General features: G+C 40.3%; 1 protein-coding gene across 2 annotated transcripts in view; it reads left to right on the plus strand.

Moving 5' to 3' along the window:
• Window positions 1-14,687, plus strand: part of LOC129221599 (uncharacterized) — a 30,859-nt gene extending 16,172 nt beyond the window's left edge. For both annotated transcript variants that reach the window (XM_054856118.1, XM_054856119.1), the window contains one exon: window positions 9,406-14,687. In XM_054856118.1, the coding sequence (XP_054712093.1) occupies window positions 9,489-14,555 (5,067 nt within the window). In that variant the 5' untranslated portion in view covers window positions 9,406-9,488 and the 3' untranslated portion in view covers window positions 14,556-14,687. The remainder of the gene's footprint in view (window positions 1-9,405) is intronic.
• The last annotated feature ends 294 nt before the right edge of the window (window positions 14,688-14,981 follow it).

A 14,981-nucleotide genomic window follows, 5' to 3' on the forward strand; every position in this document is an offset into this window, starting at 1 on the left:
AAGTAAAACAGCTAATGCAAAATTAATTCCATGAAAATTGATTAAAATGTAAAATGAAATATTAGTTACAAATAATGAAAGAAACATTGATTTTAAGTCTACATATTGCAATAATAAAGAGTGATTTGAGGATGCATTTACTGTTTTGAAGATTTTAGTGTATGCTGATGCGACAATTTGTTGGTTTTCTATGAATATTTTTAATGTGTCAAGGACTTTTGGGACACCCTGCATATCAAATATGCGATCTATCTCAAAATATCGGATATTTTCGATAGTTTTGAAAATATCTTGATATTTTCGAACCCTGACTGTATTGTTATATATAGTATTTATTTTATCATTCATTTCCTCAACATGAAGGAAATCATTTAATTTCTAAGGGATAGATTGTATTAATCATACTAATATTGTTCATTTATTATTAAAAATAACCAAAAAGTTATGTACTATGTTTTTATGATGTATTACATCATTAATATAACAAAGTAATATAATATTCCTTTTTAGTTTATATTCATAAAATTATTAGTATTAATGCAACAATTTTAATTCATATTAAAAGTGCCTAATTAAATATTAAACAATGGTCATAAAAAAAGAAAATGTCTAATGACTGTGCACCAACCAATGCATATTTTTTTTATTTCTGAATAAAAGAACTGAAAAAATAGCTAACAGAAGAAAAATAAGTAAAACAGCTAATGCAAAATTAATTCCATGAAAATTGATTAAAATGTAAAATGATATATTAGCTACAAATAATGAAGGAAACATTGATTTTAAGTCTACATATTGCAATAATAAAGAGTGATTTGAGGATGCATTTACTGTTTTGAAGACTTTAGTGTATGCTTGCTGATACGACAATTTGTTGGTTTTCTATGAATTTTTTTAATGTGTCAAGGACTTTTGTTACACCCTGCATATCAAATATGCGATCTATATCAAAATATCGGAAATTTTCGATAGTTTTAAAAATATCATTTATTTCTTCAACATGAAGGAATTCGTTTAATTTCTAAGGGATCGCCCTCAAATAATGTCACGCTTTAATGTGGTGGGGGGGGGGGGGTTAGCAAAATTATGATCGTTTGTGGCAAGTGGGAGGGAGGGGAATTGCTTTTTGGTTAACACATGACCAGGGAGGGGAGAGGGTAAGGTGAAGTGCGAAACTTTGTGACAAAGGGGTGGGCCAATTATGTTGGAAAAAAAGTGTTTCGTCTTTTCTAAACACCCCTCTGGGAGGCTTCTGCTGATGCTTCGAATTATTTTCCTTTTTAAATAGACATTATTTTTGAATGTTACTCAGAAATTTACTTTGTTTGTGGTGCAGCTTTTAAAAGAAAGTTTATTTTTTTTAGGCATTAGAAATATTGTATTCGCAAAAAAATTTTCACTCAAACATCGGCCTTCATTTCCATTTTGCTCACCCCCGAATGAATGTTGAATTTATGTTTTCAACCCGACCACACTTGGATATATGCCTAGGAACGTACAGACACCCGAAATATCCATTTTGACGATCCCCGAGTTAATTACAACGCGTTTTCTCGTGACGTCTGTATGTACGTATGTATGCGCGTATGTGTGTATGTATGTCGCATAACTCATGAACGGAATGTCCTAGAATGTTTAAATTTGGTACTTAGACTCCTAGTGGGGTCTAGTTGTGCACCTCCCATTTTGGTTGCATTCGGATGTTCCAAAGGGGGTCTTTTGCCCGTTTTGGGGGGGAAATCATTGTTAATTTCGATGTAAACTCAAGTGGTGTTATAATTTGGCGGACACTAGGCGATATATCGCCAGTCTTTTGGTCGCCAAGTTTTTTCGCCAACTTGGCGACAAATTTGGAAAAAAAAATATTTATTATTATTATTTTATTTTTTTAAATTTGGTTTTAATTTGGCCACTGTTGGTGATATTTAGAGAGTAAACTATTGAATCACATTAAAACTGCCAATAATGAGAAAATGACATTAAGTTGGAGTAAAAGGAATTCATGTGATGCACACATCAGCTCATTTTATTTCGGAGTCGCGATACCTCTCAACAGTAGCAGTTTATTATCTTTCATAGGAGGAAAAAAATGAAAAAAATTCTAAGTTGACATCTTCAGTTCGCGCGTGGCGCATAAGGCTGAAAGTTTGAAAAAATATGTTAAAAATTGAATTTTTCAAAAAATAATAAAATTAGTTTTTTTATATTTTTATAACGCAATAGCCATAAATTGACAGTATATGGTGTAGTTTGAAGCTAAAAAAATACTTTATAGCTTTTACATTTGTTGTTTCGTTTGCGCATATGCCTTAAATTGTGCCCAATCTAAAGCGTATGCGCGAACTGAAAGATCTTATGTAAAAGCTGTGAAATATTTTTTAGGCTTAAACTAAGCGATATAATGACAATTTATGGTTGTTGCGTTATGAAAAAATACAAAAAACTGATTTAATTAATTTTTGAAAAATTCAATTTTTAGCATTTTTTCAAATTATGCGCGAACTGAAGATGTCAACTTAGAATTGTTTTATTATTTTTCCCCGATGGAGGGTACCAAACTGCCACGTTTGAGAGGTAACGCGATTACAAAATTGAAAAGATCGATTTTTTTCGAACCACCCTACAGGTTAACTGAGGTAGTGAAATGTGATTTTCCTCTCAAAATTGATGATTTATTGTATACTGTGTGTATGATCGTTCTTTGTGATGGACGTGAGACGAGCTGATGTGTGCATCACATGACTTCCTTTTACTCCAATTTAATGTTATTTCCCCATTATCGGCAATTTTAATATGATTCAATAGTTAACTCTTTAAATATCACAAACAATGGCCAAATTGAAACCAGATTTAAAATTTAAAAAATCCGCCAAATTCGTCGCCAAGGTGGCGATAAAACTTGGCGACCAAAAAACGGGCGATATATCGCCAAGTGCCCGCCAAATTATAATACCACTTGAGTTTGCATCGAAATTAACAATGAATTTTCCCTAAAAAGGTGCAAAAGATCCCTTTAGAAACTCCCGAATGCAACTAAACAAGGAGGTGCACAACGAGACCCCACTAGGAGTCTACATACCAAATTTAAACTTTCTAGGACATACCATTCTTGAGTATGCGACATACATACGTACATACAGACGTCACGAGAAAATTCGTTGTAATTAACTCGAGAATCGTCAAAATGGATATTTTGCTTGTCTATACGTTCTTAGACACTTATCCACGTGTGGTCGAGTCGAAAAAAAAAAAAAAAAATTCAACATTGATTCGGGGGTGAGTAAAATGGAAATTAAGGTCGATTTTTGAGTGAAAATTTTTTTGCGAATACAATACTTCCTTTTTTGTAAAAGGAAGTAAAAACAGCAGGGGAAATTAAATGTTTCTAAACTTGTAGCATTTTCCATATTACGGCTGATGCCGTATCAAAATTGTATGATGATAAACAGTAGCCAAATTGAAACCTGATTTTAAAAATAATTATCGCCAAATTTGTCGCCAAGTTGGCGATTAAAAGACTGGCGATATATTGCCAAGTGTCCGCCAAATTATAACACCACTTGAGTTTACATCGAAATTAACAATGATTTCCCCCCAAAAAGGGGCAAAAAAACCCCTTTGGAGCATCCGAATGCAACCAAAAAGGGAGAAGCACAACTAGACCTTACTAGGAGTCTAAGTACCAAATTTCAACTTTCTAGGACATTCCGTTCTTGAATTATGCGACATACACACATACGTACACACAGACGTTACGAGAAAACGCGTTCTAATTAACTCGGGGATCGTCAAAATGGATTTTTCGGGTGTCTGTACGTTGCTAGGCATATATCCACGTGTGGTCGAGTTGAAAGAAAAAACTCAACATTGATTCGGGGGTGAGTAAAATGGAAATTAAAGTCGATTTTTGAGTGAAATTTTTTTCGCGAATACAATACTTCCTTTTTTGTAAAAGGAAGTAAAAAGGTATTGGGATGTGATGCATATGTCCAAGCTGGTTGCAGTCGGAAAGATAACCCAAAGATAAACTTTGCGAGGACATCGGGATTGCTGAATCCTTTCGGAATTGCTGGGGTAATTCATGATGCTGTGCAGTCAACTTCGCCTTAGATTGGGCAGAAATCCTTTCGCTCTTCTTTACTTATAATAAAGCTGAAAGTCTCTCTGTCTGTCAGGATCTCTGTGACGCGCATAGCGCCTAGACCGTTCGGCCGATTTTTATGAAATTTGGCACAAAGTTAGTTTGTAGCATGGGGGTGCGAACCTCGAAGCGATTTTTCGAAAATTAGATTTTGTTCTTTTTCTATACCAATTTTAAGAAAAAAAATTTCCGAGCAAATGATCACAACGTGGAATAGTAAATTACGAAATCATCATAACGTGGAACCGTAACATGGGCGATCCATTTAACGTAGCCAATTGGCGAGAACTTCATCATCCATTATTTTTTAATATACAGGCGAACCAAATGACTTTTTATTTTCTACTACGGGCAAAGCCGTGCGGGTGCCACTAGTATCTCATAAGACTAATGAAAATGAAACGGCCGACTCCTGCATTCACACGTGGCCGAGCCCTGGATTTCAGTGCTCCGACAACTGTAGCAGTTTTTTGTATTTATCTGTAACTTGGGTTTTAATACGAAAAGGTTTATATTTCTGAAACAAATGAGTGAACCACTATCAGGAAAGTACAGCCTAAAATTTTACCCTATTTTTTTTCTATTGATTGCTGAAATTTCTAGATTGACAAAGAGTAATGGAGCTCTAACCCTATTAGATTCTTCAGATAGTGCTAAAAAAATTTGTCTAGAACTATTTTGAAGTGTAATTTACTTGCTAAGAATTGCAGTTTCCCTCCCCTTTTTGCCACTAATATAATTGTGTAATGAACATAGTATATTAGTGGTAAAAAAGGGGCCACTAATATACTTGTTTAAGCATTCGCTTAATGTTCTTAAAGATGTCTAGTAATGATTATGAAGTTATTCTTAGTTGAAGTTAGCATCTCTCTGAAAGAGGAATAAGAAAAAAAGTGAAATCCCGTTACAACGATTACCGGTTCAACGAACAAAACGTTCGGACCCGTTTTAATATCCTTTAAGGGGGTCCGGGACACAAAAATCGTCAAATTTTGCAATTTTTTTAATGATTTAAAAAATTACTCCGTTTTCATCTGCTTGAAAGGACGTTCGAACCTTGTTTCTATCTTAATTAGAGTACCATTCAAGGTGGCAAAAACAGTTCTTACTTTCTAAACAGAGCCATTCAAGGTGGAAATCCGCTCATGCTGAAACATAAACTGATGTGTGACAACAAAAGTTTGCTATGCGCATTCGATTTCTGCGCACTAAACGTGAGGCACCTTGCAAATACACAAGGGGGTCCGCAAGTCAACTACTATTTCAATTTGTCTTGTGGTCAGCACTTCATAATTATTATTACTTCATAGTTTTTGACTTTTCATTTTATTGGCCGCCGTTCTAACATCCGGAAATCCGAATCTTGACTGCCATGCCTCTGGCTATTTAAAAGTTTCGCCCGGTAAACAGCTGGTTGAGGAACTCATTTGTATATTTTCACCATGGAGATAAATAAATCAAGATGCTCCATAATCAACTGTAAGTATGCGTTCGTGCGCATCGTGACTCTTATTACACTCAGCGACTATAGGGCGCTATTTCAATTAGATCTTGGTGGGGTGAGTTCACTCCCTCCACAAAAGCATCGAGGGCTGCTTCAGCAATAGGCTCATAAGCACTGCACCTGGCAGCTGATTGGCAACACGTTATGTTCTCGGACGAATCCAGCTTTAGTTTGCGGGTTCGTGATAGCCGCATTCGTGTTATACGCTGTGCCGGTGAACGCTGTCTTCCAGAGTGCGTTATCTAACGTCATAATGGCCGAGTTATGATCGGGGGGACTATTTCGTATCATGGCCAACTCAGCAGCTACGGGTAGAGGCTAATCTGAGTAGTAACGAGTACATCCATAGCGCTGGAGCCCAAAGTCGGCCCCTTCCTTATAGTTACGAGAAATGTTCGAGATTTCTTTTCAGTACGACACTTGCAACTTCTTCCGTGGCTTTTTACTTCTCTTATATGCTGCTTATTCAGCTTGTGTGGGATTTCGGATTTGGTTGGTCGACGTCCGCTTCCTTCAAAGGACGGACTTCCACTGCAATTATCTGCTTGAAGCATGCATTAAACAATTATGCACTGTTTTCAACTTCCCACTACAGCCATTTACTGCAAATTTCATTTCATTCGGATGATTCCCTCATGGTTTTACTTTTTTTTTTTTTGCAAACAGAGTATAGTTTTATACATCTTCATAAAACTAAACTCATGCATCCACAAAGGTATTGGCATTTGTTTTCACAAATCCCTATTTATTTTGCATGTTTTTTGCTTATGGCGCGTAGAGATGCTCATAAAATGTCGTCCATTCACAGAAAACCAGACAACATACAGTAAAAAGGATTGTGCGGTCATTTGTAACATAAACGTTGAATATTTGATAGGAAATGAGCATTTAAAGGAATTAGTTTTTGCTTCACATTTGGAAAAGACAGGAATGTTAATCCTTCATAGTTACATAGCCAAGCAGACTTGGCCAATTATTAAAAAGTCCCAGTTGAATAATGCGAAAATCCGGAAAGATATTTACTGTCTTGCAATTTACTCTTCAATAGTTCTTGTAAAGCAGATGCATTGTAGTAGATTTCTTACCAACCAGTCTGACGTCACTCATTTACTTTAACAATTATGTGATTTGCAATAATAGTTAAGGGGTCTAAGGACCCTTAACCTTCAAAATTTTCTATTTTCTGGAAACAATATATGTTATACATAATTTAAACCTGAACAATTTAAAACCTAATTTATTACCATACGTCAAAAACTTTTCAAGTTATCGTGAAAATGCGTAAACTTTCCCCGTAGAGATTTATGTTTACAGCAGCTGTTTAAGCCTCCTTTTCTCAAGTGCCGGTTTCTCGTTTTGCGCGCATGATATCTTAGAAAGTTTCTTATGTATTTCCATAAAACTTTTCATGCATGTTTGTCTGGTTTATTTTTATGATCTGAACCTAAATTTTAACTAAAAGTAAAAGTTAATATTAAAAAATATATATATTCCCCCCCAAAATTTTGGAAAATTTTGATATTAACTTATAAAATTTCAAAAAAAATAAATAAATAATTTAAAAAAAAATAAATAAATAATTTAAAAAAAAATAAATAAATTTAGGTTTAGATCATAAAAATAAACCAGACAAACATGCACAAAAAGTTTTATGGAAATATATAAGAAACTTTCTGAGATATGCTCTCAAAACGAGAAACCTGAGAAACCGGCACCCGAGAAAAAGAGGGTTAAACAGCTGCTGTTAACATAAATCTCTATGGGGAAAGTATACGCTTTTTTTCGATAACTTGAAAAGTTTTTTGCGTATGGTAATAAATAAGGTATCAAATTGTTCAGAATTAAATCAGGCATAACATATATTTTTTCCAGTCGATATATTTTTTCCAGGAATCGAACATTTTGAAGGTTAAGGGTCCTTAGACCCCTTAAACTGTTTGGGAGTAATATCTTGCCATAGGGGAGGGTGGCCCAAAGCGGGTAGGCCTTGGTATGCCCCCCCCCCCCATGGTATATACGCGGCGATGCATACGTATGTCGTGTTTACATGAACACTTCCGTGTTTTAATCAGTCCCAGCGAGTCAGCAGTGAAGCGGCAGGGCGCAACCAGGTTTAAAACTAAACAAAAAATGATACATACATAACATTTCTTTAAAAAAAATAAATAAAAATAAAAAAAATTGATTTGAATTTTGACCTTTTGAATTCAAATTATGTTTTTCGAAATCACGAGTGTGTGTGTGTGTGTGCATGTAGGCGTGTGTGTGGGGTATGTGTGTTTGTGTGTAGGGGGTATGTGTGTGTAGGCATATGTGTTTGTGTCTGTGTGCAGGTATGAGTGTGTGGGTAGTTGTGTGTATGAGTATTTGTGTGGGGGTAGGGAATGTATGTGTGTGTAAGGATATGTGTTTGTGTCTGTGTGCAGGCATGAGTGTGTGTAGGTGTGTGTATGTATGCGTGTGTGTATGTGTTCGAGTGTGTGTTGTGTTTGTATGTGTGTGTCGGCGTGTGTGTGTGTGTGTGTGTGCAGGCATGAGTGTGTGTAGGTGTGTGTATGTATGCGTGTGTGTATGTGTTCGAGTGTGTGTTGTGTTTGTATGTGTGTATGTGTGTGTCGGCGTGTGTATGTGTGTGTGTGTGTGTGTGTATGTATGCGTGTGTGTGTAGGATATTGACGCAACCTGGAGACGGTTTTCGCTATAGGAGCAGCATCGTGAGGCGGCCGGTCGACGGTGGTACTGCAGAGGGTGCTGGTGGGAAAATAAAATCATAGGACATCAAAACAGTTAAGTGAGAACAATAAGCAATCTTGATTGCTCAAAAAAAAAGGAAGTTTTGTAACTTGTGATTAGTCGAAGACCAGCTTATTTTATTGCTTGTCAATAATATTATGTTATTCTGACATCATCCACCTACAAACTGCGGTAGCCATTTCGTTTGTTTCTGTGAACTTAATGTGTGTGTCTTAAAAACGTGCCTTCGGGCAAAGCGGGTACCGGATTTAATCATATATTTATTTATAATTTCTTGACTCTTGTGCTGACTTAGATTTTCTATTTCAATATAAAGGTATAGCTTTAAAATGTTATTTTTTAGGATGGCAATTAATTAGTCTATTAATTTAATCAGCTATTTCTTTATGTTTTATAAACAATTGTGCTGACTTGAAATTGCATAAGTTCAACTGTTTTATATATTTTTATATAATGCCAGGTAGCCAGTCAACTACTTTAATTGTTTATAACTTCATGTTTGATTGGCAAATGTACCAAACCACAATTAGGTAAACTTACCCGCTTTAGGCTCCCAAGTAGGGAAAAGCGGGTTTTTCAAATGTTTGTAAAGTTTGATAAAAAATAAATATTGGATTTGAAAGAATACAAAAATCACTTTTTATTTTGAAGTTCAAGAACCCTGCAAGGAAACAAAACCAAAGTTTTTGCCATAAAAATCCCTAAACTATAATTTTCGAGAGTTCTTCGAAAACCTACCCGCTTTGGGCCACCCTCCCCTACATCTCTTTTCCAAATTTAAACTTTTTTTTGATACAAAACTTCGACGAAAATGTCATACTTGTTCTAGTTTACCGACCAATTGGCATTCTGGAGACCTCGATACGCTGGTGTTAAAATTCATGTATTCAGTTCTATGCTTCCACTTAAATAACGTACTTGAGGAATGATTTCTGGAATGTGTGAATGTTAAAAAATTCAATTGGCAAAAGAAACCTATTGATTTGTCTTTTTTTTTTTTTTTCAGTGAAGCAAGAGACACGAAATGACGCCAGGGGCTTCATAAAAATACAAATTCACATCAACAGAAAAACGATCAGGGAAGCAAAAATGACGGAAACAATCAAAGTCGACGATTCAAAGCACAGCAACTCCCTTCAGTTGGAACTGGGAGTCGCCGCTAACCTAGTGAAGGGGTATGCGCCCGGCTGGAACCCCGCGAATGGGAAGCTAGACATCCTCAACAGGCCGAATGAGCAACCCATAAGCCTACAATCTCCAGCGCCCTCTGGAGAAAGAGGTGAGTGGGGCTACCCTGTGATAAGCTTGCACGAAACTGCAGAAAGTCTGATGACTGAATTGCTTGGGTACGAGATAGATGACGCTTCAGCTATAGACGGTGCGCCCCCTTCTCTTCCGGCAGGGCCCCTGCTACTATCTGCGCCGACGGGGCAAAGGGCAACGAAAGAGCTGACGGACATTATAGGCGTCCCTCTGGAAGATCCCAATCTCCGTTATGTCCTCGTCAAACTCATTCGCCAGGACGAGACAGTGCTTCATGCGATCAAGCAGCATGACTTTTGGACCACAGTCCCCGTTTCACGACCTGACCCCCGGATCGGGGTTAAGACCGAATTCACGCGTTCCATGGCAAGCCTGCGCCATTTTCCAGCGTCGGCGACTGAGGATACGTTCCCTGTTTTGACGCGAGAGGACGCCAACGCCTACTTGGCTCAGTTCGCGCAATACGGCACCCACTTCGTTTCGTCGGTGTCTGTTGGTGACCAAGTTGTCCAAGTGTTTGCTTACGACGCAACACGTTTCGAGAAAGTGAAAGAAAGTTTTGAAAAAAACGATTTCGCTGGCTGTGCGGCTGCCGAGTTCGCGTATTATACAACGGATGCAAATGCGGGGCATTTCGGCTACGTGAAAAAGTACGGGAATATTCTCTGCTTCAGCAATAGCAAAGCATTTCGGAATAGCTTGAGCAAAGGGTTGTGGAAGGAGAACTTTTGGGCCAAACACGACAGCGTGTTCCAGATTTTCAGCGAAGATACCGGTGTCTCTCGCACGTGGTTGAATGAAAATCTCACGGGACAGGCACCTATCGGACTTACCCTCGCCCCACTATCAACAGTTACCGAGGACAGGCGAGCGACCTTGTGGCGTCGCATTTTTAAAAGAGCCATGTCGACAGTTTTCGGTGACGCCATTAATCCTAATTTCAAACCGCGAGCCGACCCTGATTTTTCTAAAATGATTCTCGAAGACACACCCGGTGTCGTTTCGACCATCGCTACTCCGACCATCAATGTCTACAAAGCGCGACTAGACCTGGATGGAATGCAGTTTAGGACGCAGGAAGAAGTGAAATTTTTTACCTCTTACGGATATGTCATCAGCGGCACGTCAAAGGAAGCTGTCGATTTGCCTGGAGAAAATGTCCGATTATTCGGATACAAGTTGGACATGAGGGCAACCGGTCGACCCAACATCATCTCGCTGAGTCGAAAAGGATTCGATGGTCTGCAGCTCGGTTGCGAGCATTTCCTCGGCGTGGCACGTTTCCAGACCGTCGACGGGAATAAACATTTTCTGGTAGCCGACGGTTTACGCTACGATTTGGATGAAAATGGCTGGCCGTCTGTCACCGATGACGTCAGGCGACCGCCGAATGCCGCCTATTTATCGGACTTGAAAGACAGTATCGAGTTTTCGCTGGCGTTTGGTGAGGCTGTCCTCGGAGTACAAACTGGCACAGAAGGTGATAGCCCAACGCAACAGCTCGCCCGCGGCTACCTGAAATGGGTCGGGAAGGTCATTCCGTCAGATACCCAAGACGGAGACCTGCTGACTCTGCGCTTCCGAGCGCTCGACTTGAGCAACTACTCCCCCAACTGCGGATATGGGGCATTCGTGCCGATTTTACCGGCGACCGAGTACGAAACTTCAGTGAAGAAAATTCTGAATTTCCTCCAAGAAATCCAGCGTGAAATAAATGAAAACACCATCCAAATTAATCAACGCAGACTAGCCGAATTAACGAACGTCACTGCCGAAACTTTAAACGAAAATATTGTACAGTCCGGGAAACTACTCGTTGGTCTGATCAAAGCGAATGCTCAATCATCAAAAGACTTGTCTGGTTACTACGATTCTGTCGTTGCTGCAAATGAGAAAGAAGCCAAGGCTCAGCAGAACAAAATCGACGCTTTATCGAATTGTGTTTTCGAGCAGCAAGTTGAAGTCGATAACGCTGGGCAAAGATACAAAGCTGCTGTTGAAAAATGGGAAACTATGGAAGCCATCAAGTGCGGCTTAGACGTAGTAACCAACATTTTTAGCTTGGGCACTGCCATTGCAATTCCGTCCAGTACGCTTGAGGGAGTAAAAGAGCTGTGCACAATAGCACAGCGTGTCCAGAAGCTGCTGAATGTGCTTAATGCCGCGATGAAAGTCTACAGTTCACTGTCTGGCTCGATACAGAATATCGATGACGCCCAAAAAGCGCTGGATGGCATGGACGGCAAGGGTTATGGCGATATAACAGTGTTACATTGGGAAGAATTGCTCCTAAATTTGGGTACAGTAATGGCTTATGGACCGAGTATTCCCGAGAAAGACGGAGTCGTTAACGCTTTCAAGACCCTCGTTGCCCGTGGCAAGGCATTAGCCAGTGCTCAGTCAAATCTGCTGCAGATCCAGCGCGACATTTACACCACTCGGTGCCAAAAATCATTCAGTAAGCGTGAAGCAGACCGCCTGGAAAAGTTAGTCGGCACCTTACATCCAAAGAAAATTCAAGAGCTGGACAGAGAGTCCATCGACCTCGTCGGATTGACCCGCAGTTTGGACTACCAGCGCCAGCAGATGTTCGCGACATTGGCTAAATCTTTTCGGATTCAGGATCGGGCTTTGCAGTACGCGTGGCTGCAGAATCCGACGCCGATAGCGAGTTATAGTCTGTTGACTCTCATGCGCTCTCGCATCACGCAAAGCCAGGAAACGGAAAGAGCTAAATCCCTGTTGCTGCAGTATCAAGCTTCGACGACCAAACCCATCGGCATCGACATCAAGGGGGTGATAGCCGATAGCGTCAGCAACGGGAGTGCGTTCGAGATCACGATCGACCCCAACCATCCTCGATTTAGGGAATACGTCAACCTTCGCGTTCTATCTGCAGTCGCCGAAGTCGTGGGCGTAAAATCTACCGAAAGTGGAAAACTCCTCGTTAAGTTGACTTTCGAAAACAAGCCCTTCGTCGACCGCAACGTCGATCGCGAAAACATTCGCTTTCACACCCCACGGCGCGAACGCACTTACGAGTACGACGTGGCTACGGGAGAGCCGAATTTCGCCGACGAAGGAAACTCGTGGTCCGAAGGGGTGAACTGCGTTACGCCTTTCGGATCCTGGTCGGTATCGCTGCCCAAAACACAGATCAATCGCGGGCTGGTTTTCGAAAACGGCGTTACCGTCGACATCCGGCTGAAGTTCACCGTCAAAGCCAGAATCGTCGATGCGCCGACAAGAGTCGTAGATGGTGCGCAAATCGTCGCCCGTGCCTTAAAAGTCGAAACTCTGCACAGAAACGCCGTGGCACAAGCTGGCATTAGAGGTTCGCAGGACAGCCTAATCAAAACGTTATACGACGCTAACAACGCGACCAACGGCTGGGATGTCGTCTTCAATATGGCACTCGAACCGATCAACAGGGCATTACGGGACCAGTACGACGATCTCAAGGACAACACCACGTACGGAAACATTATCGATGCAGTCACGGAAATCAAAGAAACGAGTCGAGTCACGACGATCAAAAAGTTCCACTTGGAATACGGTTACCCGCTGTTAACTTTTGATGAGAACAATGCCAAGACTGTCAAGCTGGCTATGCCGATTGAAAAGGGAACGTTGACCAAGTGCGATAGGTACGAAGACAATCCGGAGGAGTGTGATCGAGAGGTCAGCATAGCGGGAAACACGCTCACCGCCTATGTCGAACTGTCGAAGGTGTCGGGAAGGACTCCGGAGGGCAACAACACGTTGGACGTAAAGCTAAACATGGCCGAGGGTGCTTTCAGCGTGGAAGACATCGAAATAAGTGACGAGGAGAAGGTCGAGCTGAGTAGAAAAATCAAGGCTTATTTCGTTGACAACAGAGTGGAGTATCTCATCAACAGGCTAGACCTCACTCACAGTCCCGTCACCGACGCCATGAAGCCGAACGGATTTCTGTTTAAGTTGTTGAAGACGGAAGCCAACGTGGGCATCTTGCAGCTCTTCATCCAAACGGGAAATCGCGCTCTCAAAAACGAGACTCAGGCTTACCTAAACAACGTGCCCGAACCATTACCGGAAGGCAGTGAGGCTTCGCTGCTCGTCCGCAGTGGCTTATTCTTTTCGGAAGTTCTGCCGCAGAGCTTGGATAAGTCTACAGCGTGGAGTTTGATAGGAAAAGAATCCCTAGACAGTAAAAAATGGTACGGGGAGTTCACCAATGCGCCCGTTTCAGCTACCGACATTGATTTGAGTTCGTTGAGTTATACTTTTCGTTTTTCCATGTACAGTGATCCCGTATATTATCATTACTCTCTCCCTGAAAATAAGATCGTTTGGAATTTATCGGGGATGACAATGAAGCCACAGAGTGACGGGCAGATTCAACTGTTTTCTTCGAAGGAGCACGTGACTAATGTTATTGAATATTGGGATATCTACAGTTTTTTTACAGGTCATTCTCACAGTCAGAAAGATATTCAGACCAAGATACTCTCGAACGTCAGTGCTGTCATAGAAAATGATATAGAGGGCGCTGAGCGTGACCAAACTTTTATCTCGAAAATAAAGAACTCGACCCTGATTGCCAGTGGCCATGTATCCGGAGGGGGCCCTTGTGGTGAGGATGACGCTGGAGCCAAAATTAATAAAATATTACAGCATCAAGTTCCTCCGAAAATCGTGCTATATCTGGACAAGATCAGCTTTGCTCCAGTCTCGTTGTTCGCGATTAAAAATTTGCTCTTCCCAAAAGATAATTACATTAATTTTGAAAAAGTGGCCGTACCGGGCGAGATGCTCATTTTAGGCAACTTTCATCACGCAGAAAAGGACGCACAATCGCAGAGCTCGTTTTCGTCCTACTTCTCCTATTTTTCTTCTTTTCTTCCCACTTAAGTAGGAAAAGTCTCGCTCTTTAACTTGAAATTCATAGTTTCCCTATTTTTTGACTTTAATCACTTCCAGAAGAAGTGAAATATTTGCTGTAATTTCAACAGTTAACAAATTAAATTCTATATTTCCATTGTACCTATGCACTTTTGTCTGTCTTTTTGTATCAGTAATTCTGTTTTGCTTTTCATCAATTAATCATCAACTATTAATCATCATAATCAACATTCTGTTTTTGCATCAGAAAAAAAGAAGGACGTTTCAAGTATTTTCATTAATAGGTAAAGTGCGAAAATTTTCCTCCGCTCACATTCCAAACAACAGTAATGTAAGCACACCAGTAGTGCAGGGTTGCCCACCCCTTAAAGGGCAAGACAGCTTCCCCCTGAATATCACGGAGACTCCCCCCTAAAGCAAGAGTCCCCCCCCCAA

Source organism: Uloborus diversus, chromosome 4 (genome assembly GCF_026930045.1).
Source record: "Uloborus diversus isolate 005 chromosome 4, Udiv.v.3.1, whole genome shotgun sequence".
Lineage (NCBI taxonomy): Eukaryota > Metazoa > Arthropoda > Arachnida > Araneae > Uloboridae > Uloborus > Uloborus diversus.